At 46.4% G+C, this 22,764-nt stretch overlaps 2 protein-coding genes across 21 annotated transcripts in view; one reads left to right on the forward strand and one right to left on the reverse strand.

Annotated features, from left to right (window-relative positions):
* HOGA1 (4-hydroxy-2-oxoglutarate aldolase 1) overlaps window positions 1-8,054 on the forward strand; it is a 23,798-nt gene extending 15,744 nt beyond the window's left edge. For 2 of the 6 annotated variants that reach the window (XM_003994273.5, XM_019813642.3), the window contains exon 7: window positions 7,120-8,054. In XM_003994273.5, the coding sequence (XP_003994322.1) occupies window positions 7,120-7,269 (150 nt within the window). In that variant the 3' untranslated portion in view covers window positions 7,270-8,054. Of the gene's footprint in view, window positions 1-3,140; window positions 3,526-5,422; window positions 6,099-7,119 lie in introns of those variants that run through there. The other 4 variants (XM_006938055.5, XM_019813644.3, XM_019813643.3 and 1 more) reach the window with 3 other exon arrangements.
* Window positions 8,055-9,425: 1,371 nt separating this feature from the next.
* MORN4 (MORN repeat containing 4) lies at window positions 9,426-21,299 on the reverse strand. 15 transcript variants are annotated; one of them, XM_045040515.1, is made up of 8 exons: window positions 21,161-21,299; window positions 20,165-20,257; window positions 17,163-17,501; window positions 16,182-16,247; window positions 13,370-13,467; window positions 11,771-11,885; window positions 11,045-11,154; window positions 9,426-10,796 (listed from the first exon to the last, which is right to left on the reverse strand). In XM_045040515.1, exons 5-8 carry the CDS (start codon window positions 13,434-13,436, stop codon window positions 10,648-10,650), a joined length of 441 nt encoding a protein of 146 aa, XP_044896450.1. In that variant the 5' UTR covers window positions 13,437-13,467; window positions 16,182-16,247; window positions 17,163-17,501; window positions 20,165-20,257; window positions 21,161-21,299; the 3' UTR covers window positions 9,426-10,647. The 15 variants fall into 15 exon arrangements, with proteins under 15 accessions (XP_044896450.1, XP_006938119.1, XP_006938118.1 ...); XM_006938057.4 differs by lacking the exon at window positions 17,163-17,501; XM_006938056.4 differs by lacking the exon at window positions 16,182-16,247.
* Window positions 21,300-22,764: the final 1,465 nt, after the last annotated feature.

Consider the following 22,764-nt stretch of genomic DNA (forward strand, 5'->3'; position numbering starts at 1 on the left):
GCAGGCTCCAGGCCCTGAGCTGTCAGCACAGAGCCCAACACGGGCCTCAAACTCACAGACCGAGAGATCATGACCTGAGCTGAAGTCAGACGCTCAACCGACTGAGCCACCCAGGCGCCCCTCTATATTTTAAATTAAACTTTTAATTATGAAATAACTGTAGATGCAGATGAAGTTGTAAGAAATAATACAAGAGAGTCCATGTACCTGTCCTCTAGTTTCCCTCAGTGGAACATCTCACAAAATTAAAGTACAATATCACAACCAGGATTTTGACATTGATATAGTCAAGATACAGAGTATTTTTATCACCAGAAGGATCTCTCATGTTATGTTTTTATGGTTACATCTACTCACCTCCTACCTCCATCCTGTCCTTAACTCCTGGCAACCACAAATACGTTCACTGTTTCTATTGTTTTGTCAGCTCAAGACTGCTATGTGAATGGAATCAGAGTATATAACCTTTTTTTTAAAAAAAATGTTTATTTATTTATTTTTGAGAAAGAGAGAGCATAACGGAGGAGGGGCAGAGAGAGGGAGACAGAATACCAAGCAGGCTCTGAGCGGTCAGCACAGAGCCCTACGTGGGGCTCAAACCCATAAACTGCGAGATCATGAGCTGAACTGAAGTTGGATGCTTAACTGACTCAGCCACCCAGGCGCCTCAGAGTATATAACCTGTTGCAATTGGCTTTCCTCACTCAGCATAATTCCGTGCAGATTCAAAGTTGTTGCCTGGGGCAATAGCCCATTCCTTTTTATTGATGAATAGTGTTTCATGGTACAGCCATACCCATAGCTTGTGTAACCATTCACTTGTTGAAGGACAACTAGATTGTTTCCAGTTTGGGACTATTTTTTTCTATTTTTTTTTTTTAATTTTTTTTTTCAACGTTTTTTATTTATTTTTGGGACAGAGAGAGACAGAGCATGAACGGGGGAGGGGCAGAGAGAGAGGGAGACACAGAATCGGAAACAGGCTCCAGGCTCCGAGCCATCAGCCCAGAGCCTGACGCGGGGCTCGAACTCACGGACCGCGAGATCGTGACCTGGCTGAAGTCGGACGCTTAACCGACTGCGCCACCCAGGCGCCCCTCTATTTTATTTTTTTAATGTTTGTTTATTTTTGAGAGATACAGAGTGCAAATGGGGGAGGGGCAGAGAGAAACACAGAATCTGAAGCAGGCTCCAGGCTCTGAGTTGTCAGCACAGGGCCGGACTCAGAGCTCGAATCACAACTGTGAGATCATGACCTGAGCCGAAGTCAGACACTTAACTGAGCCACCCAGGCGCCCCAGTTAGGGCCTATTAAAAGTTGCTGTGAACATTCATGTACAAGCTTTTGCGTGACCATAAATTTTCATTTTTCTGGGATAAATACACAGTTGGTAGGTCATATGATGATTGCATGTTTAGTTTTTTAAGAAACTACCAAAATGTTTTTCGGAGTGTTTTACATTTATATCAGTGTAAATGTATGACTGACTCATTTTCTCTGCATCTTTACCAGCTTTAGGCACTGTGACTGCTGTTTAAAACATTTTAGCCATTCTGATAGGTGTGTTGTAACACTACATTGTGCTTTCAATTTGCATTTCTCTGATAGCTAATGCTATTGAACATCTTTTCATGTATTTATTTGCCACCTCTATGTCTTCTTTTTGTCCTGTCCCACCATCTGTATATCTTCTTTAAAAAATTTTTTTTCAATATTTATTTATTTTTTGAGAGAGAGAGAGAGAGAGAGAGCGAGCAGGGTGGGGCAGAGAGAGAGGGAGACACAGAATCTGAAGCAGGCTCCAGGCTCTGAGCTGTCAGCACAGAGCCCAACATGGGGCTCAAACTTACAAACCATGAGATTATGACCTGAGCCGAAATCAGACACTTAACCGACTGAGCCCCGCCTGAGCCCCAGGCACCCCTATATCTTCTTAAATTAAATGTCTGTTTATGTCTCTTGCCTATTTTATGATTGGATTTATTTATTTTTTTTTTACTGTTGAATTTTGGAAGTTCTTTCTTTATATCTTTTAGATACCAGTCCTCTGCGAGGTATGTGGTTTGCAAATATTTTCTCCGAGTCAGTAGCTTCTCTTGTCATTCCTTTTTTTTTTTAAGTTTATTTGTTTATTTTGAGAGAGAGAGAGAGAGAGAGGATCCCAAGCAGGCCCTGCACTGTCAACAAAGAGCCTAACATGGAGCTCAAACTCACGAACCATGAGATCATGACCTAAACCAAAATGAAGAGTCAGACACTTAACCTCCTGAGCCATCCATATGCCCCTTGTCATTCTCTTAACAGGTTTTTTGCGGGACAAAAGTTTTTAATTTTGATGAAGTCCAATTTATCAATATTTTTATTTGCATTTATGCTTTTAGTGTCAACTCTAAGAAGACTTTTCCTAGCACTAGATGGTGAAGATTTTCTCCTGTTTTTCCTAAAAGTTTTATAGTTTTACAAGTCCATGACCCATTTTGAGTTAATTTTTGTATGATGTGTGAGACTTAGGTGGAGGGTTTTTTTGTTTGTTTTGTTTTTCTTTTCGCTTCTGGATATTCACTTGCTCCAATATTGAAAAGATGATCTTTCTTCCATTGAATTACTTTTGCACCTTTGTCAGAACTCAGTTGGGCATATTTGTGTGGTTCTATTTCTGGGTTCTCTGTTGCTTCCATTATCTATGTCTATCTATTCCTCTGTAAAACCATACAAAATTATTCTAAAGTTTATATGCAAAGGCCAAGGAATTAAAAACTAGCTAAAACAATTTTGGGAAAAAATAACAAAGTGGGAAGAATTAGTCTACTGATTTTAAGATTTTAAAAAAATTGTATTTTATGTTTATTTTTGAGAAAGAGTGTGTCAGAGTGTGAGCAGGGGAAGGGCAGAGAGAGAGGGTGACCCAGAATCTGAAGCAGGGTCCGAGCTGTCAGCACAGAGCCCGATGTGGAGCTCGAACCCACGAACCATGAGATCATGACCTGAGCCGGAGTCAGACGCTTAACCGACTGAGCCACCCAGGCGCCCTTGATTTCAAGATTTATTATATACCTACAGTAATCAAGTCTGTGTGGTTTTGCAGAAGATGCTTTTTCTTCATTGAGTGATATGATCATGTGATTGTTTTTCCTCTTAGGCTGCTGATACGGTGAGTTACATGGATAATTTTCTAATATTGAACCAGACTTGCATTCCTGGAATAAACCCCACATAGTCATGGGTGTGTAACTTGTTCATATGTTGCTGAGTTACATTTGCTAATTCTTAGTTGAAGATTTTTCTGTCTATGCATAGGAGATATTGGTATGTAGTTTTCCCCCTTTTTTGGCACTTTGTCTGATTTTGGTATCAGGGTAATAATAGCTTCATCAGTTGACTGGGAAGTATTCCCTCCTCTTCTGTTTTCTGGAAGGGACTGTGTAGAATTGGTGTTAAATCTTTAAACATTTTTTAGAATTCTCCAGTGAGGCCATCTGGACCTGGAAATTTCTTTTGAGGGAAGGTTTTTATTTTTTATTTATTTATTTTTTTTCAACGTTTATTTATTTTTGGGACAGAGAGAGACAGAGCATGAATGGGGGAGGGGCAGAGAGAGAGGGAGACACAGAATCGGAAACAGGCTCCAGGCTCTGAGCCATCAGCCCAGAGCCTGACGCGGGGCTCGAACTCACGGACCGCGAGATCGTGACCTGGCTGAAGTCGGACGCTTAACTGACTGCGCCACCCAGGTGCCCCTGAGGGGAGGTTTTTAAAAGTACAGCTCTGCCCTTGGCCTCCACTGACACCTCCCTGACCTGAAGGGGTAGGAATGCTTCCTTACTGCTTCCCACCTGGTCTCCACTGACTTTGCAAATATGTCTGGGGAGAGTGGCTTCCTTAAGTGTGGGCGGTGGTGTGAAAAGTTCTGACTTTCCTCCCTGGGCCTCTGCTGAAAACATCTGTTGTGGAGGGGGTAAAGTGGGGGGTAGAAGTTCTGGCTCCCAATTCAACCTTTGCTAGCCTGGGTGGGGGTAGGGCTATAGTTTTTTTCTGGGGTACTTGGCTGGAGCAGAGTGGTGATGGCCTAAAAGTTTTCCATCTTGCTGGGCTGCAACTTCTTGGTCCTTGGCTTGAGTGAACAGGCTTTTTTGGGAGCTTTTATTATCTGTACCCATTGAATGCATTTCAGCATCGCTGGCTGCTTCAGCTTCAAGTGGAGGCCAGGGAACTTACTGCTGTGTTCCTTGGGTCCTGAAGTCCCTAGTTCATCTTTTTTCTCTCTACCTTTTGGAGTCTCATGTTTGTTTTTATATAATGTCCAAGGTTTTTCAGTTATATTTGTTGGCAGGAATAGGGCAAAGGACATTTATTCCCTCTTCCTGAAAGTGGAAACTCTAAGTTAGTTTCTTTCTTTCTTTCTTTCTTTCTTTCTTTCTTTCTTTCTCCCTTCCTTCCCTTTCCTTCCTTCTTTCCTTCCTTCCTTCATTTCTTTTCTCCAGCCCTGAGATCAAGAGTTGTAGGCTCTGAGCCAGCCCTCTAAGTATTTTTCTAAATGGTAATCCCTCCCCGTAGAACATTAAACTACTTGAAAAAAAAATTTGAAAAATTAAAAAGTAAGTATATTAAAACATCCTTCTTCTAGTTTTAAGTATTATATATATTAAAAACATAATTTATTAGAATTTTGCTTTTCCAGCTTGAATAGAAACAACCTCATCAAAAATTTGTTTTTCTGCATCTACTCCTAGAAAAAAAAATGAACCAATGAAAAATGCACAACACACGTATAGAAGGGCCCGCGTTTGCTTTTGCCTCAGGTTACATGTGGCAGGGCATGGGTCTGTTGGATCTGGTCTTTGTTTAAAACATTGACACTTTGCTCATTTATGGATTTTTTTTCTTGCATCGGTTTTGATTTTTTAAAAAATATGGCACTAAATATTACTTACCTTGATGACTGATTTCTTTGGCATTCCCTTAAGTTTTGCATCTGAGCTGGTAGTCCCAGGCTAAGCGGGTAATGTTTTGTTTGGGTAAAGTGGGGGGTGGGCTCTAGATCTCCCTCACGGCTTATAGGTTTACCTCCAAGGGGCAGATTCACTCAGAGTTAGAGAAGGGACAGCTGGGGAGGCAAGCACGAGTCTCCTGAATGTGACGGTCCTCCTGGGATAGGATAGTCTATTCAGAGGGTGGAAGGACTGCAGAAGCGAGGCCCATCAGGGAACACACTGTCCTTTGTGTACTGGACGTGCCACTGGGGTGGGACCTCTGCTCTCCACTCCCACCCACCTGCAGGAGAGTCGGTCCCAGAAGCTGCATTCCCCCAGGACAGGACAAGGGGTAACTTTTAGGTCTCCTGGGATCGGGTCTCACAGTGGCATTTTTCTCGTGTGACTCTTGTGACGTGGGGTCGGTGTTGTCCTCTCCCTCGTTCTACAGATGAAGCAGCGGGCGGCCCCTTGGGAAGAGAGGATGTGTGCTGCCGTCCTAGCTCTCCGCATGCCATCCTGCCTTACTCTCCACTCTGTGCCTCCTCCTGTGCCAGCTCTGGGCACACACTCAGGAATGCCTGGAACACCTTTCTGCTGCCTGGGCTGTGGGCTCAGCCACCCCAGGAGCGGCTTGATGTCACCCTATTGCCCTGCTTGAACACAATGTCCTTCCTCCGCCTTCCCACCCAGCCGGCCTCCTGCCCTGGCTATATTTAGGACTCTCCATGCTCTTTACACACCAAAGCATCCAATTCTTTCTGTGGGTCTGAGGAGGGGGCAACTCTGAGATCTTAGACACCTATGGTGGACGAAGACTTTTCTCTAGGTACTTCTTGTTTCTATCCTCTCTCCTAGGTCTTTCCCACCCCGCTCAGGTTTTGGGTGAAAAGCCCAGGTTATTAGAACATCATGGCTGAGGCCAGGCTTAGGAGGAGGGTGGCTTGTCACTCATTCCATAAGAAAAAATTCCCTGGCGTCGAGTGGTAAATAGTTACTAGTCAGTCATTCATCAGGGGCTCTCAACTTTTTTACCCCAAGAAACCCGTTTCATTATTTTACCCTTCGTGAAGCCCACCCTTCTTAGGTTTTAACTTCCCTTCAAATAAAACTTTATTAAGTAATGATTACACTCGTAGTTTTTGAGTAGTCAAAGAGTCTTCTAACACTTCTGATCAGCATGAAATAACCAGTTGCCATGCCAAAAGCCAAGAAGCTCGATAATTCATTTTCTGTAAGACCCCATGCATGATTTTAAGTTATGACAATAGCTTTAGGTCCCGCATGACAATGGGTAACACTTTAGAGATCATGTCGTCCAGCCCCCTCATTTTTTTAGAACTTGCTCAGATATAGCAAGTTCATGATATAAGGTTACACAGTGAAACTTGTCAGGGCAACTGATGCGTTGTTTTTCAGAGTTGGGGTCAGCGAGGCGCTATGGGTGGGTGGGGGTCCCTGCTGCAGGGCCAAAGTCTGGACTATGCCTAAAGTTCTCACACACCCTTCCCCTTCCTGACTCCCAGGGCACACCAGGCCTGGGAACTGGTTCCTGGAACCTGGGCTGCAGACCTGTGATGATCTAGTGCCCAGGCCCAAAGTATTGCTATCTTCTTGCACCCCAGCTTGATGACCAAATGCCACTTTTCTCCCCAATGGGGTGGATTTTACCCCTAAAACCAGAGGAGGTGACTTCCTTCCTTAATCTGAATTTTTGGCATCGTGTTCTCTACTGCTGACCTGCCTTCTGGTCTCTCAATCCGGATTTCCAATCTACCCTGGTGTCACAGATTTGATAAAATTACTTTACAAAGGGGGGCGCCTGGGTGGCTCAGTCGGTTAAGCGACAGACTTCGGCTCAGGTCATGATCTCTCAGTTTGTGAGTTCGAGCCCCGCGTTGGGCTCTGTGCTGACAGCTCAGAGCCTGGAGCCTACTTCAGATTCTAAGTCTCCCCCTCTCTCTACCCCTCCCCTGCTCACCCTCTGTGTCTCTCTGTCTCTCAATAATAAATAAACGTTTAAAAAAAAAAGTTACTTTACGAGGGGAGGAGGGTGGGAACCTTAACTTTCTGAGAGTGACACGTGTCCGGATCCCAGACGTGTGGGCAGGGATTGCCCAGTTTCTTCTAACAGGCCCTGCTTCACAGGTGACCCGGCGCTTTGGGATCCCTGGGCTGAAGAAAACCATGGACTGGTTTGGCTACTACGGAGGCCCCTGCCGCGCCCCCTTACAGGAGCTAAGCCCCACAGATGAGGAGGCGCTGCGTATGGATTTCACCAGTAATGGCTGGCTCTGAGAGCAAGGAGAGGACATGCCTGGCCTGAGCCCATCTCGTCTTCCTGCCTTGTACCTGGAGCTGAAGAGGCACATGGGCCTGTTTCCCTAGTTCAGCCTTGCAGGTAGCCTCTGACCAGGCTCTGCTGTGCACACCCACTTCCTATTTTCATAGTCCTATGACTGCTGGCATTTGTATCCTGAACTCTGGCTCTCTAGAGACCTTCAGTCTGGGAAGGAGCAAGTGCTTTCCTGTGCCCCAGGACATGTGACTAGGAGCCAGAGGGGAAGAACAGGGGGGGCAACCAGGTGCAAGGAAGGTCATGTATCTTACTGATGGGAAGACCGCTGAGACTTGGGGTATACACCTGAGCCCAGCACATGCAGCACAGAGCCCCGGCTATTCTTAAGAACCCAAGTTCTGACTCCTTCCAGGGAAAGTGGTGGGTTAGGAAACCTGATCAGAAAAGCATCACTAGCCTTTGAAATCCAACCCCACCCCCACCCCGTCTGCATTCCAGACACAGCGCTCTTTCCTAAACCCATTTTGATCATCTCATATTCTTATCTCTAGCCTTGATCTTAACTAGAGAGCACAGACCCGGCCCAGTGACTTACCAGAATTGGTAAATAATGACACCTGGTGGATAAATGTTACATTCTAGGAGACTTCTAGCTAACCTAGGTCTGAAACATTAGGGAAGAAGACTTGGCCTGAGACCTGGCCATCCTCTTGCCTGTAGGCACTGTGCTTTTATTGTTAAAAATAATATTTTGTTCTTGCAATAAAGTTGAGTAAGTTAAAACTGTGGCTATGTAAAAATTGACACTTCACTGCTAAGCAAGCCTTAGGTTTCCTGCCTAGATGTTAAGAACCTTCCTAGAGGCAATTTAACTTTATTTATTTTTGAGAGGAGAGGAAGCGTGTGGTGGGGAGGGACAGAGAGGGGGTAGGGACAGAGGATCTGAAGCAGGCTCTGCACTGACAGCAGAGAGCCCAGATGTGGGGCTTGAACTCAGGAACCATAAGCCAAACTCAGGAACCTGAGCTGAACTCTGACACTTAGCTGACTGAGCCACCCAGGCGCCCTGAGGCAATTAAACTTGTCAAGGCCTTCTCAGCTTTGAGAGAGGCCTTAACAATACTCAGCAAACATAGGTATTAGATTAGCAGTGGCCTAGAGGAAAGGCTTAGTTGAAGTTTTGAGTGGGAGGCAGGAGGCAAAAAAGTTCAACTAAGATATTTAGAAACATGTAGCCCATTGATCAGAAAGGTTGCTTTCTCCAAAATTGTTTAACTTTTAGTGATACTTGACTAGTGGCAGTAAACCAGGGATGAATTTTTAAAAAATTACTCTGGCTGAAAAGAAAGGTAAACAGATTCTTGTTTAGGACAGAGGCTAGAGGGAAGGTGTGAATCTTCAACTGAAATCCGCCATCTGGATGGTACTGAGGCCTGGGGCTTAGCACTTGGGCTCTTCTCACAGGCAAAGTCTGGCAGATCTGGGCTCAGCGGAGAATCTAGCTTAAGGAATGGGGCAAAAAATTAGGGCTCGGGAGGCTGGCTAGTACACTGGTAAAGCACTCAACCTCTGGGCTTAAATTAAGCAGGCCTGCATTTAAGTTCTTAGACCTGCCACTTATGGTCTGGGGACCTTGGACAGCTACTTCGCTGCCCAATCTGATCTGTAATTTGGGAATAGTAACAGTCCCTTTCTCTCCGGGCTATGTAAGATCATGTGTGTAAAAGGGGTTAGCATGGCAGGTGAATGTTGCACATTAGCTCAGCTGGGGAAGGATTACTCTACTTGTTGCAGAAAAAGGGAAACCCCAGCAGGAGTTGACCTGCCCGAGGTAACCCAGCAGGTGTGACAATAACTGGTCTCAGGACGTGGGTACTCTTGACGCTCCGGGCAAGAGATACAGTAGAAAGTGATTTGGAATCAGAAAGACTGAGAGACAAATCCCACTCAGTTCTGCCACTTCCTAGTTTGGGCAACCTGAGTCTGTCTGATTAAAAAAAAAAAATGCCCCTACCCTGCAGAGGTCTTGAGAATTAGGTACTATGTAGTAAAGCATGCAATGTTGGTACTAAGCCCCCATCTGTGATTAACTTTTAGAAACAGCAAATGGGTTGATTCATGAGGATGCAGAGCAAGAGTAAAGTGATGAAGTATAGGCAGTTCTGGTGATTTGTTTATTCCTCATAAACACTCGTTTCTACAGTACAACTCAGAGAATACATCGAGGCACACGGCTATAATTTCCACCACAGTCTGCTGTTGAGGAGACATTCAGTGTGAGGATAAGGGGCTGGGAGTGGACTGGGCGTGTCTGGGTCACAGGATAATTGGGGGGCCTCCATGATGAACTACATAGGGATCCTATCGGTCAAGATCTGACCTCCCAGGCCTGATGGCCAAGCTTATGGTGGAAGAGTAAACAGTGGACCAAATGCAGGGAGCCAAATTCTCTTTTGGTTCACTGCAGTCCTAGAATGGGTCCAATTCTACCCAAACCCCAAGGGGTTGAGGTGGGTCTGACCTCCTAGTCCACTGGGAAGGGGCTGTGTCAGCCCAAGCCATCCCTAAGGATTCAATTACTCCGTGATAGGGCCTGAAATGGGCCAGGGATATCCGCCCTTCACCCTGGAGTAACTAAAAAGTACAAGTCCTAAGGTGACTCTTTACATCAGTGTCTTGACTATCCCCAAAAGGGATCCTGTCCCATCTAAGAAAGGAGAGGCACAAAAAAGGGAACAGATTAGCTGCTGGAACTCAGGTAAGGAAGACAGCTTATAAAGTCAAGGGACAGGGAAACAGCACTCTTACCAAACCCTTCACAGGGGGAATAAGCAGACACAAATAGCAGTCTGGTAAGACAAAGGGGGAGGCCTGGAGCCACGAAGTCGACCAGCAGCAAATGGGGAGGCGGCGGGGGGACACGCAGAAAAGCTCTGGCCGTGGCTTTCACAGGACTGCTGAACTGCCTAAGCCACCCCTGCCTCTCTCCCTGTTTCTTCGGGGGGGCACAAAGCATTAGCCCTAATTTGGGGCTGGGATCAACTGCCCCAAATACAGGCGGAATGAAGAGGCTCTGCCCCGCTTGGCAGGAAATCAAGGAGAGGCAGGTCTGCACTGGGCAACCCAAGGTGTTAGGGACACAGAATACCAACAAGTGAGAGAAGGAAAGAGAACTGGTGACCCTGCTGTGGGCAGCGGGGCCCGAGTCCTCAGAATTCTGTGATGGAATCCCTGCCTGGCGGGTGTGGGGGCGTCCCAAGGCTTCTGCTCTCTGCGGGCATCCTCATGTCCTCTCACAGCCGGTACATCTGTTCACCTTGAGTGAGTAACAGGGACGTTGCTTTACCCAGTACTTGTCAGCTGGCGCACGACGCCCGTCAGGCAGTGAGATTTCTGGCGGACTTGGAGGCGCTCTGGGCCCGCTGCACGACTGCGGAACACTTCTCACGCCGCAGCAGCTTGTTATTCTCAAACAGGCCTTCGTTGCGAGGTATTCCATGAGAACCATCGGGAAAAGTCAGCAGGCCTTGGAGGGGGACAGAGAAAATTCGGGATGGACGAGGGCGTTAGTGACTCAGGGAGCGGCCTGATGCCAAGCCGTGAGGAGGACTCACAGGTCTGCTCTGGAGCGCAGTCCACGCGCTCGATGAATAGGAGTGAGGGCCCGGTCACTCTGGATCGCTGGACACCCATAAAAGCACTACAGCTGACAAGGTGTCCCTCCGCCCGTATGATGCTCCCCCCAGTCACCCGTCCTGGTGGGCTGTGACTTACCAAAACCATCCACTCTGCCATTTTTAAATTCCCCTTCAAATGTCATGTTGTCATGTCGAATGAAGACTCCAACGCCGTTAAACTTGCCCTGGGCGAACTCCCCCTCGTACCTGCAGAAACACGACACGTTAGCCTTTAGAGGGGTAGTGGGCAGTCCAGGTTAACTGCATGAAGCAGCTACCAATAAGTGTTGTTTATTTATTTATTTTGAGAGAGAGAGAGAGAGAGAGAGAGAGAGAGAGAGAGAGAGAATGAGCAAGGGTGGGACAGAGAGAGGGAGAAAGACAATTTTCAAGCAGGCTCCATGCTGTCAGTGTGGAGTCTGCTGCGGGACCCAATCTCATGAACCATGAGATCATGACCTGAGCCAAAACCAAGAGTCAGACACTCAACCAGCTGAGCCACCCAGGCGCCCAGTAAGTGTTCCTTATTAATGCCAAGGAGCAAGCTCCACCCTGCCCCCACTCGCCCCACTCCCAACCGGCGGAGACGGGCCAGAGAGCAAGTGTGATGTGAGGCTCTAATTTCAAGGCGATAACAGAAGAGAATGGCAGTGGGGTGGAAGGTCACTCAGCGACACGCCATTTCAAATTTTAGATCTATTTATAAAGTAACTAATAAAAGAACTGCTTCCTCCTTGCCTGTTTTCAGAGGACCTGGGACATCTCAGGTCTGACCAGCTATTTATCACTATCAAAGCTGAGAAAGGAATGACCCAGTACTCGCCTTGAGCCATCTGAGAAGGTCAGTACCCCGAAGCCATTGAAGAGCCCATTCTCAAAATGACCCAGGTAGGTGCCGCCATCTGCAAACATCAGTTGACCAAAACCATGTCTGCGGCCTGAGCAAAGAGAAAGACAGTCGTCAGGTTGGGATGCGGCAGCTTCAGGGACCCCCCTCGCTGCCTAACATCTCTTGCCTTTTGTCACCCCACCCACAAAGGAAAGAAGAGAAGCAGTGACGCTGGCAGGGCAGAGAGCTACTACCCAGAGTCAGGCAGGAAAATCTGGCTCCCTGGACCTTCCCATCTTGTCACAAATATCAGATTGGCAGCAGGTCTCTGTAGGTATGAATGACAAGAGGCCCTCTACTGTGTGTCACACACTCTCCTGAGCTCTTTGTGCTTATCATCTTATTTAATCCTCACGGCGTCAGGAGGTGGGCACAGTACTATTATTGTTCCCATTTCACAGATGCAGAAACCAAGGCTAGGGAGAAGCCAAATCGCTTACTCGAGATTACAGAGCAGTTAAGCAGCAGAGCAAGAGAGCAAATGCGGCAGGCATCCTGGCCGGAGAGCCCTCAACACCTACTTATGCTGCCCTCTGAGGAAAACAAGTGCCCCTCTGCACCTCGAAGCCAGGGGGCCAACCTACCAGCCAGACTGGCGACGCTGGTTTGGGCTTGGTCAGGTCAGCAGGGCTGTGCTTACCCACTGACCTGACCAGAAAACAGCCAGATGCTGGAGGAGCAATCCTGTCCTCTAACAGAGTACGACGGAGCCCTTGCGGGGGACAGAGGGTGGCCGCTCTAAATGGCTGGAGCCGAGGGGACAGCAGGTGCTGGGGAGGCAGGGGAGAGGCACGGGGGTGTACTGAGACAAGGTCACACCCAGTTGCACAGTTTCTCCTCTCAAGGCTCAAGGATTCATCAGCTGCAGGGATCTAGTGTGAAAAGATGTGGGTGCGTGTCTGGAAACAGCCTGAATGTCTCTTCACTGACTGTGGGAAGTGAAGGCTCCTCTCCTCGGGGTGGTTCCTGGCTTGATGGGACTGGACCCACGAGGCTTTTAAGTGGCCAGACTGTGTTTCTCAGGCTCTGAAGAATTTCACCATTCCTATGAATAGTTACTTCCGAATGTAATGAGCTGTCACAGGAAATTCAAGGCAATGGATGTCATTTGCTCTCAAGCGTCTGTCCTAATTTCTAGATCTTCCTTAACTTTTTAAGATGCATTAGAACCAAGTCATTACAATCAATTCTGCACTTTCTAATTTATGGGCACTTAAAATAATTCATTGTACTCTGCCTGGTACATAAGCATTTATAAAAACAATTCCCACATGATCACATTAAAGGGTAAAAGGATACTAAAACACTTTATATTCAGAACTGGAAAGATTTAACTCATTGCTGGAGACTGGGCAAACAACAGCATTTTCTAATTCCTTTACTTAAGCCTAAAATCAAATAAAGGAAAGGCGCGATTCAGATTAAATCCTGGACTGAGACATGAAGACTCATCCAGCTGGCTTCTATAGCTTTATGTGTCTGTCCTTTAGTCATACGAAGTATTCGTCACTTGACCCCTAGGGGCCCTCTCACCTTCCTTCCACTCGCCGCGATATTCCTCCCCGCTAGAGTAGGTGAAGGAACCTTTTGTGAGGGTCATGATGCCAGCTTATGGAAGAAAAGTATGAAAACTGCAGGGAACAAGCAGAGGAGAATCGGAGTCACAGGATGGCTGGAGGAAAGGCCAGCAAAGCAATTTTACAGATATATTCTATATAGTTACCAGCCTGGTAAGTATATAGATATTACCTTAGACACATTTAACAAATATACCCACCTCTCCAAACCCCACCCGCAACCATCCCCTCTGTTCAAGCAGTCTTATCCTCCTACTGATCTTAAAAGTTATCAGCCAGGGGGCACCTGGGTGGCTCAGTCAGTTAAGCCTCCGACTTCGGCTCAGGTCATGATCTCGCGGTTCATGAGTTCGAGCTTCACGTCGGGCTCTGTGCTGACAGCTCAGAGCCTGGAGCCTGCTTCGGATTCTGTGTCTCCCTCTCCCTCTCTGACCCTCCCGTGCTCTCTCTGTCAGGAACTGAATAAACATAAAAAAAAAAAAAAAATTAAAAAAAAAATTATCAGCCAGTTCCAATTTTCTATGACCTGGGATAGAAACTGAGGATTAATCTACAAATATTGGCTTGATACCTACTATGTGTTTAGTTGATGTATAAAATATAGTCTCTTCCCTCAATGAGTGTGCAACCTAGTTGCTGAGGCTAAAAGCTGAACCACTGAACAAGACGAGAGATCATGTAATTAAGCATCAGACTGGATGGCAGAGATGAACAAAGACAAGATGGCATGGGCCACAAACAAGCAGTGAAGAGGGCAAAGGGCAGCTGCAGATAGAGAAAAGCTGGGCAATGAACGCACAAGGAGCAATGATGCCTGTATGTTCGGTGGGAAAATATTAATGTGGGTATTACTGCAGTTGAAGGTTTATCTAAGGAGTAACAGGAAACAAGTTTGTCTTAGGTACTCAGCCGAAATCTGAAATCTGAAAAAACCTTTCAGATTTCACCCAAACGCCCTCATTTTATAGACGGAGAGACAGAAGCCCAGAGAAGTTATAAGCAAGTCTGTGCCCGAGCTGGAACGAGTGCCCTGGCTTCCCCTGACTGCTGCTGGTTCTTTCTCTCTTGTATTGCATGCTCTGCTTTCAGGGCCAGGCTACCTTAAGGAGACCTTCGAAAGCTGGGCAGAAGAGTCTACAGCTAATAAGACGGGGGAAAGGGGAAGGTTCTGGGGGTTTGTGAACAGGGATGTTAATATGAAAGCGGCGCTCATGGAAAATGAATGTGGCAGCGGGAAGCAGGATGCTTTGGAGCAGCAAAAGCCTACAGCCAGAACAGCTTGCAAGGCGGGAGATGTGCTAATTCAGTAGACTGTGAACATGAGCACAAATTACTCCCCCTCTGCTCATGCCCTTGTGATGTGACATGGCAGCACCTCCATTAACAGGCAGTTTGTTCCTCCACGCACTGGGTCTGGGTGGGTTCTATGACTTGCTCTGGCTAATGGAACGCGGACAAACGTGATACAGCAGAGGTCTGCAAAGCGCCTATACACTGGGCTTGCCTTCTCACTGTACTTGGAACTGTTCTGCCCCCATGTGGACAAGCCCGGGCTAGCCGGCCGGTGACAAGGGGTCACGTGGAGCTGTTGTACCAACAGACCACAGATGCAGGGTGAGCTCGGGCATGACCAGCGGAGCTGCTCCAGAGCCCAGCTCCAAATTAATGACCCACAGAATCACGGACTAAATACATGGTTGTTATTTTAAGCCATGGTGTGTTGTTACCCAGAAAAAGCTAACTGATACACCCAGGTACAAGATCATAAGACCTGAACTAAGGGGATAACAGCATAATGGGAGCAGAAGGAAGGAATAAGTAGGACAGAGAGGCTGGCTAGGTACGGCTTCACAGGTGTAGTAAAAGAATGCTTGTATTCGATTCAAAGATATCCAATAAGAAGGGGGTTAAGGCAAACCATAAGAGACTCTTAAATACAGAGAACAAACCGGGGGTTGCTGGAGGGGTGCTAGGTGGGGGATGGGCTAAATGGGTGATGGGCATTAAAGAGAGCACTTGTTGGGATGAGCACTGGGTGTTATATGTAAGTGATGAATCACTAAATTCTACTCCTGAAATCATTATTACACTCTGTGTTAACTAACTTGGATCTAAACAAAATTTAAAAATTAAAAAAAAAAAAAAGAAGGGGGTTAAGATAACCCAAAATATCATTAAATGCATAGACAAACAGAATCATCTGACATATTTTTTAAAAATGCAATCCCAAGGGGCGCCTGGGTGGCGCAGTCGGTTAAGCGTCCGACTTCAGCCAGGTCACGATCTCGCGGTCCGGGAGTTCGAGCCCCGCGTCGGGCTCTGGGCTGATGGCTCAGAGCCTGGAGCCTGCTTCCGATTCTGTGTCTCCCTCTCTCTCTGACCCTCCCCCATTCATGCTCTGTCTCTCTCTGTCCGAAAAATAAATAAACGTTGAAAAAAAAAATTTAAAAATGCAATCCCTAGTCCTTTTATAATTTCCTAGGTCTTTTTACTCACCTCATCTTTTCCAGATCTAAGCAAGAAAACATTTTTGCAAGTGACTGTGACAATGCAGAGTCCTAGGCCCACAACCAGATCTACTGAATCAGATTTTGTAAGTTAGAGCCTGGGAATCTGCAGTTTCAACAAGCACATCGTTAGACTGTTAAACATTTGAAAGCATGGGAACTACTACTCCAATAAACAGCTATACTATGTGCGAAAGTTCCCTGACCTAGAAATCATCATTGAAAGGTCCCCTGTTATTAACAGTGAAGCTAGAGTCTGACCTTCAAGCATCTGATTGAGTTACGACAGGACAAGTGCACCCCTTCTTCACAACATGGGGGCCAGACCTGGAGGACCAAACAGGAGTGAGATTTTAAATCCCTGCAGGCCTGGCGCCAATGGCTAGCTTCTTTCAAGTCCCAGAAAAGCTCAAATCACACACAACATTAAGGGTTGTATCGCTGTCTCCATTATGGAACATCAAGATGGGGTCGCCAAAAGTAGGTTCCACAGTACAAGAGGGATCTGGCATGTTTGATACTAAAATGCTTTAAATGTTCAACTTGGAGGGGCACCTGAGTAGCTCAGTTAGTTAAGCGTCTGACTTTGGCTCAGGTCATGATCTCGCGGTTTGTGACTTTGAGCCTTGCATTGGGCTCTGTGCTGACAGCTCAGAGCCTGGAGCCTGCTTTGGATTCTGTGTCTCCCTCTCTCTCTCTGCCCCTCCCCTGCTCATGCTCTGTCTCTCTCTCTCTGTCTCTCTCTCTCTCTCTCAAAAAATAAACATTAAAGAAATTTTTTTGAAGATAAAAAATAAAAAAGCAAACCAAAAACCAGACACCTAAACTCACACATTCACATCGACTGTAATGGAAATTTCTTTAAAGTCTCATTATAAAAATGCTACCAACGTGATTCAAATAACATTTTGGAAAAAAAAAAAAAATCAGCCAATGTTGACTAATGAGGTGAAAATTCTAAGGTGAGGAAAAGTAAACTACAATTGCCACTCGGGTATTCTTTATCACCACCCTACGGGATATTTTGATTTTGGCCTCTGTCATGATGCTTTTTGATACAGATGCCGCAAGCCCAGAAATGGTGTGATGTGCAAACAGCTGGGCCTGAACAGAGTGGGGCTCAGTGACATCTTCTGGGCCCTGGCCCTGTCTCAAAGCTCGCGTTTCTTCCCAGCTATGAGGACAGATGAGTTTTGAGAATCCCTTGCTCTCACCCAAACCTGGAGCCGCATTTGTTTCTACCTCCTTAATGAGGCCAGCTTCGGAAGCTCTTCCAGTGATGTCTGGGAGCCCCTTCCACAGCGTCCCCAGGGATTTTCTGGCTGTTGTGGCGACTTGGGAGCTCCATGTCCAGGGTCTCTCACACAGCAGAAGATATCCTGAGACAGGGGCCATTTTCTTCGTGTGTTAAAGCCCCTCAAAACCTCTGGGGCTATCTTCTCTGAGAGATGACGCTGGTTCCTGGTGTGCCATCTCTGTCCCATCAACGTTCCACAAGGTCAGCATCCAATTTCAGGTCCACAAGCCTCTTGTTGTCAGCCCGGCATCAGTGTGCCTGGGGTAGAGGCCAGCATGACTGTGCTGCAAATACAACATTAATGAGAGGAAGAGAAGCAGTTTCCCACTGAAACTGCCAGAGGAAAACTTTCCAGTCCAGATAGGCTTTGATAACTACAGGCCGTCTTCAGCTCTTCCCAGAACTAGTGAGGTCAGCACGCTGAAAACGCAGCTTATGGCACAAAGCTGAAATATTTCATTCCTTCAAAACAAGTCAGAATCTTAAGGGCCATATCTTATAATAAATCTTATAACTAAACCACCATTCCAAAACATAAAACACAAAATCATTACTCAGGCAGTAAGATGATAAGATAAAGGCATTTCCTTTTGATGTCTGGCAGCTGTTAACTTGTCTTCACTCAGAGGTCTGGAAGGAGTTCTTGTGGTGTCATGTGAGGAGTCAGTATGACTGCCCAATGGCTCATGGGGAGAGAGAATCCCAAGCCAGCTCTGCGCTGACAGCACAGAGCCCAGTGCGGAGCTCAAACCCACGAACTGGGAGATCATGACCTGAGCCAAAGTCAGATGCCTAACTGACTGAGCCATCCAGATGCCCCTATTTTTTTTTTTTTTTATTTTAAGTAGGCTCCATGCCCAACGTGGGGCTTGAACTCAAGACCCTGAGATTAAGAGTTGCATGCTCTATCAACCGAGCCAGCTAGGCACCCCTGTTTGCTTTTTCTCAAGGCTACGTGAAATTTCCACATAGTGGCATCCCACTCCTTTCAGATGGACCAGTAGAAGGTCCCTGAAAGAAAGTGAACAGTGTTTCTCCAGTTTGAAGACTATCTTTGGACAAAGTATTAGCCGGCCACTCAAACTGTAAACTTTGCCACTCTTTTGGTATGCTGTTAGCTCTTAGGAAATATATCCTAAATTTTCCAGTGAAACTTGAGAGATCCTCCTCTACCCAATGGGGCAGGTTGTATTTTCCAAAGACGTTTGCAATCATATCTCCTGTATTACACGTTCTACAATTTGACCTTGCCACTGTTCCATGATAAAGATGGAGTGTAACTCTTCTTCTCTGAATCTGGGCAGGCTTATGAATGCTTCAACTGACAGAACACGATGGAAGCAATGGTGTGTTCTAAGGTCAGATCAGAAAAGGTGATGCATCGGGCACCTGGGTGGCTCAATGGGTTAAGCGTCTGACTCTTGTTTGTAGCTCACGTCAAGATCTCACGGTTTGTGGGATCAAGCCCTGAGTCGGGCTCTGCACAGTTTGGAGCCTGCTTGGGATTCTCTCTCTCCCTCTCTCTTTGCCTCTCCCCCAATTTGTGCACGCTCACTCTCTCTCTCAAAATAAATAAAACTTAAAGAAAGAAAGAAAGAAAGAAAGAAAGAAAGAAAGAAAGAAAGAAAGAAAGAAAGAAAAGGTGATACATCTACCCTCTTGCTCAATGGGACACTTATGCTTAGAGACCTGAGCCACCACATGAGAAGTCTGACTACCTGGAGGCTAATGTGCTGTGAGGAAGCTAAGCCACAAGGAGCCACGTGTTGGTGCTCTAGTTGGCTGCTCTCAACTTTGAATCAGCCCAGCCCAGGCGCCAGCTGTGAGCAAAGGAGCGTTCAGATGATTCTAGCTCCCGGCCATTAAGTCAGCGTCCCATCTAAGGTATCATGGAGCAGAAGGAGGTCATCCCCATGATGCCCTGTACAAATTCCTGACTCACAGAACCTGTGAGCATCATATGGTTGTTCTAAGCAGCTAGATTTGGGGTAATATATAATATGGCTATATAGTAAGTGGAACATCATCTCTCCACGTAACCCTGCCACCATCATCTCTCATTTGTTTTTCAAAAATACATTTCCATTCCTTTTTTTACCTAGGGAGACAGAGCAAACTCCCTTCAACAGCTGGTCAAAATGACGCCCATCCCCAAGAACATAATCAGCAGCGCTAATTAAGGAAACACATGTGGACTCTATGGCCTCAGGCCATGGTTGAACACATTTGACTAGAAACTTCTACCTAGTCCAAATAATTGATACTGTCACCACCTGGGACAGTGTCGGGATCTTCATTTATAACTTCTGTAACTAGCCATGCTAAGTAATAGTCACTTTGCATATCCAATGACCCAAAAAGAAATCATGGTCATTGAGACAAATCTAGTTCAATACAGTATAGCCAGTGCTAATGAAGACTGAAAACCCAACACTTTAATAAGCATGTAAACCAGTATTTGTGTCAGTTACCATAAAAGTCTTTTTAAAGAGAACAGGTGGCCTAGGAGTTTAGGCTTCAGCTATGCATACGGAATCTAGTCACAAAAGCAAGAACATTCATGCCTCTAAACAGATACCCACCCTTTCTGCTCTTTTGGTAGATGGGTTGCAAAGGATCAATCCAAACATTTATCTGAAAGAAAGTAACTATTTTGTCCCTGAAATGAATACACGATTGGTCTGCACAACAGACTACCTCCCTGCTATCTTTATTTTCTCTTGACCCTGACATTTCCAAATAGAACTTGGAGACAGGAATGTAACTTTTATTTGTATTCCATTTGTCTTTTTTCAGATTTTAGAAATCAAACTTGTTTAAAAAATACTTATGCATTCACAATAACTTGTGTCCAAATTCAGAGGATTAAAAACTGACTAATATAAAAAGGAACAGATTTTCAGTTTAAGAATACTGTTTTGAGGCAGCCAGCTTTTCCCACATATACCTTTACATGGTTCCTCCAAAGCCTCCCCAGGGTATGAACGTCTTGTCAAAGTTCTCTTAATTATAAAGGAAGCAGTCTTAAGCTTTCAGAATCCTAAAGAGAAGAGGAAGAGCTTGATGAACAAAACTTAGGCTTGTAAGAAACCTAGAACAAAAAGTCAAACATTCTTTTTTAAATGTTTTAAATGAGCTTGAAAAAACTGTTTTTTTCTTATAAGTCTGCAAGTCTTTTTACTGTAAATCTCCCTTGAACTCGAAAAAAAAAATTAATAAAAATGTGTTGCTACTAGATAAAGGTCTTATTTAGGAAGACCGGTGTGGCGATTAGATCGAAGAAAGTGGGAAGAAAATCCTGACACTAGAACTGAGGGTAGTAAAAAACGAAACAAAACAAAACAAAACAACCTGGGGGTGATGGGGACGGCCACGATACTATTCTGTTTCATAGAAAAGAAAATGCCTGGACCGGGTTTTAATAAAGCCGAGTTACGCCCGCGGATATCTAAGCAGTTTGGAGGTGCCACCCAGCAGGGGTGCCACCATGAATTGAGGCATCTCATTCCCCAAGCCTCGTTGTGTGGGACGTCTCTCCACCAGAGTGTGAGAGGCGGACCCACGGCAAACAAAGCCCTAGACCCAACTAACAACACTTCCTAGTCGATTTCCCACCCCGGTCTTGCATCCCAGCACCGATCCTTCCCTCTACCCGAGCTCTGCTCTCCCGCCTGGGTCAGGTCTCTGTTCACCCTGGTCTGCCACCCACTCCGGACGCAGCCCCCACCCACCCGCTAAGCCGGGTACCGTGGGCTCTCTCGGACCACGGCCCCAGCGGTAGAGACTGGAGGTCTGGGTTTGACACCCTATGGACCCCACCCTCTGGTCAGCGCGTCCTGGGTGGAGTCACGATCCCCAGCCGGTTATCTCGGGATGGTCTCCTCAGTCCCTTCCTCACCGACCACATTCTCCTGGCCCCCTCCCTCCTGCGCTGCCAGCCAACCTGAGCTCCGCCTTTCGGGATGACAGTCACGCCCCGACGCGGGGATCCAGCTGCCGGGACCGCCGCTCCGCCGGGATCGCCCCTGCCACCTGCCTCTTCACCACCTCCACCAGCGCCTGCCCCACTTGACGCCGCCATCCCCGGCGGCCGCACTGGGTGCAATTCCCGCTGCCCATTGGCTGTTACCTAGGCAACCGGGAGCAACGCCACTCTCCATTGGTCCGGCCCGAACTCTGCGCCATCTTTGTGCGGGGCGGAGTGTCTCTGGATCTCTGGACAAACATCCGAGAGAGGGGTGGGGCTGAACCCATGATCCCACCTTGGCCACCCTGGCGAAGACCTCAGGTCCTACCTACCCAGAGACAGCCTAGCCGAAATGTCACACACACAACAAAACAAAACAAAACCTGGGTCAGAAGCAACAGTGACCACCATCTCAAGGGGCTCCGATCCTGTGCGGACCTTCAGAGTTGTAAATGGCCCCTCCCTGGAGTTTAAGGGCAGAACCCAAATCTGGCTTTTGAGGTTCGGTTTTGTAAATGGTAACATGCTAGACTAGGCAACTGCAGTTGAATGAGCGTCAACCCTGTGCCAGCATTGTGATATCGGGACACTTTTGTATTCATTCGTTGTTATGATTTGTGTTGTCATTACTCAGATCCTTTGTATTTAAACTATAGTGTTGGGGTGTCTGGGTGGCTCAGTCCTTAAGCTCAGACTCTTGATTTTGGCTTCAGGTCAGGATCTCAGACGATGAGATGGAGTCCCGCCTGTGACTCTGCGCTGAGAGCACGGATCCTGTTTGGAATTCTCCCCCCACCCCCCGGCTCTCTCTCTCTCTGTGCCCCCACCCTCAAAAAATAAATAAACATTAAAAAAATTAATAAATATAGGGGCGCCTGGGTGGCGCAGTCGGTTAAGCGTCCGACTTCAGCCAGGTCACGATCTCGCGGTCCGCGAGTTCGAGCCCCGCGTCAGGCTCTGGGCTGATGGCTCGGAGCCTGGAGCCTGTTTCCGATTCTGTGTCTTCCTCTCTCTCTGCCCCTCCCCCGTTCATGCTCTGTCTCTCTCTGTCCCAAAAATAAATAAAAAACGTTGAAAAAAAAATTAAAAAAAAAATAAATATAGTGTCAATATTGGAGCAAATCTTCCAAATACCGTGCACACCAATCCGTTTATCCGTATACAGTATTTATTTACTGAACAAAGTGAATGCAGCTAGAAAAGACACAGATCGTTGCCCTCCTGGAACTTACTGCCTCCATGTGGAGAAGAAAAGATTCATGTACATGTAAAATTCAAGATTATATTTAATTATTAAAAGAAGGCAAACGCATGAAGAGAATAAGCAAACTGCTTCTCTGAATTGGGGTTTTCCTCATCTGTGGAATAGAAAATGAAAATGATAATAATAATGATAAAGACTCCCCAGGACTTGTATGACAGTACAGTGTATAAGTGCTCAATAAACACCATTTTTACATTCTTTTAAAAGACTTGGATTCTGTGTTCAAATCCCATGCCTGCCACCAAATGTGTGGGGCTCCAAATAAGTTATTAAGCTCTCCAGCCTGCAAAATGAGATTGGACAAGCAGACCTATAA

Source organism: Felis catus, chromosome D2, assembly GCF_018350175.1.
Source record: "Felis catus isolate Fca126 chromosome D2, F.catus_Fca126_mat1.0, whole genome shotgun sequence".
Lineage (NCBI taxonomy): Eukaryota > Metazoa > Chordata > Mammalia > Carnivora > Felidae > Felis > Felis catus.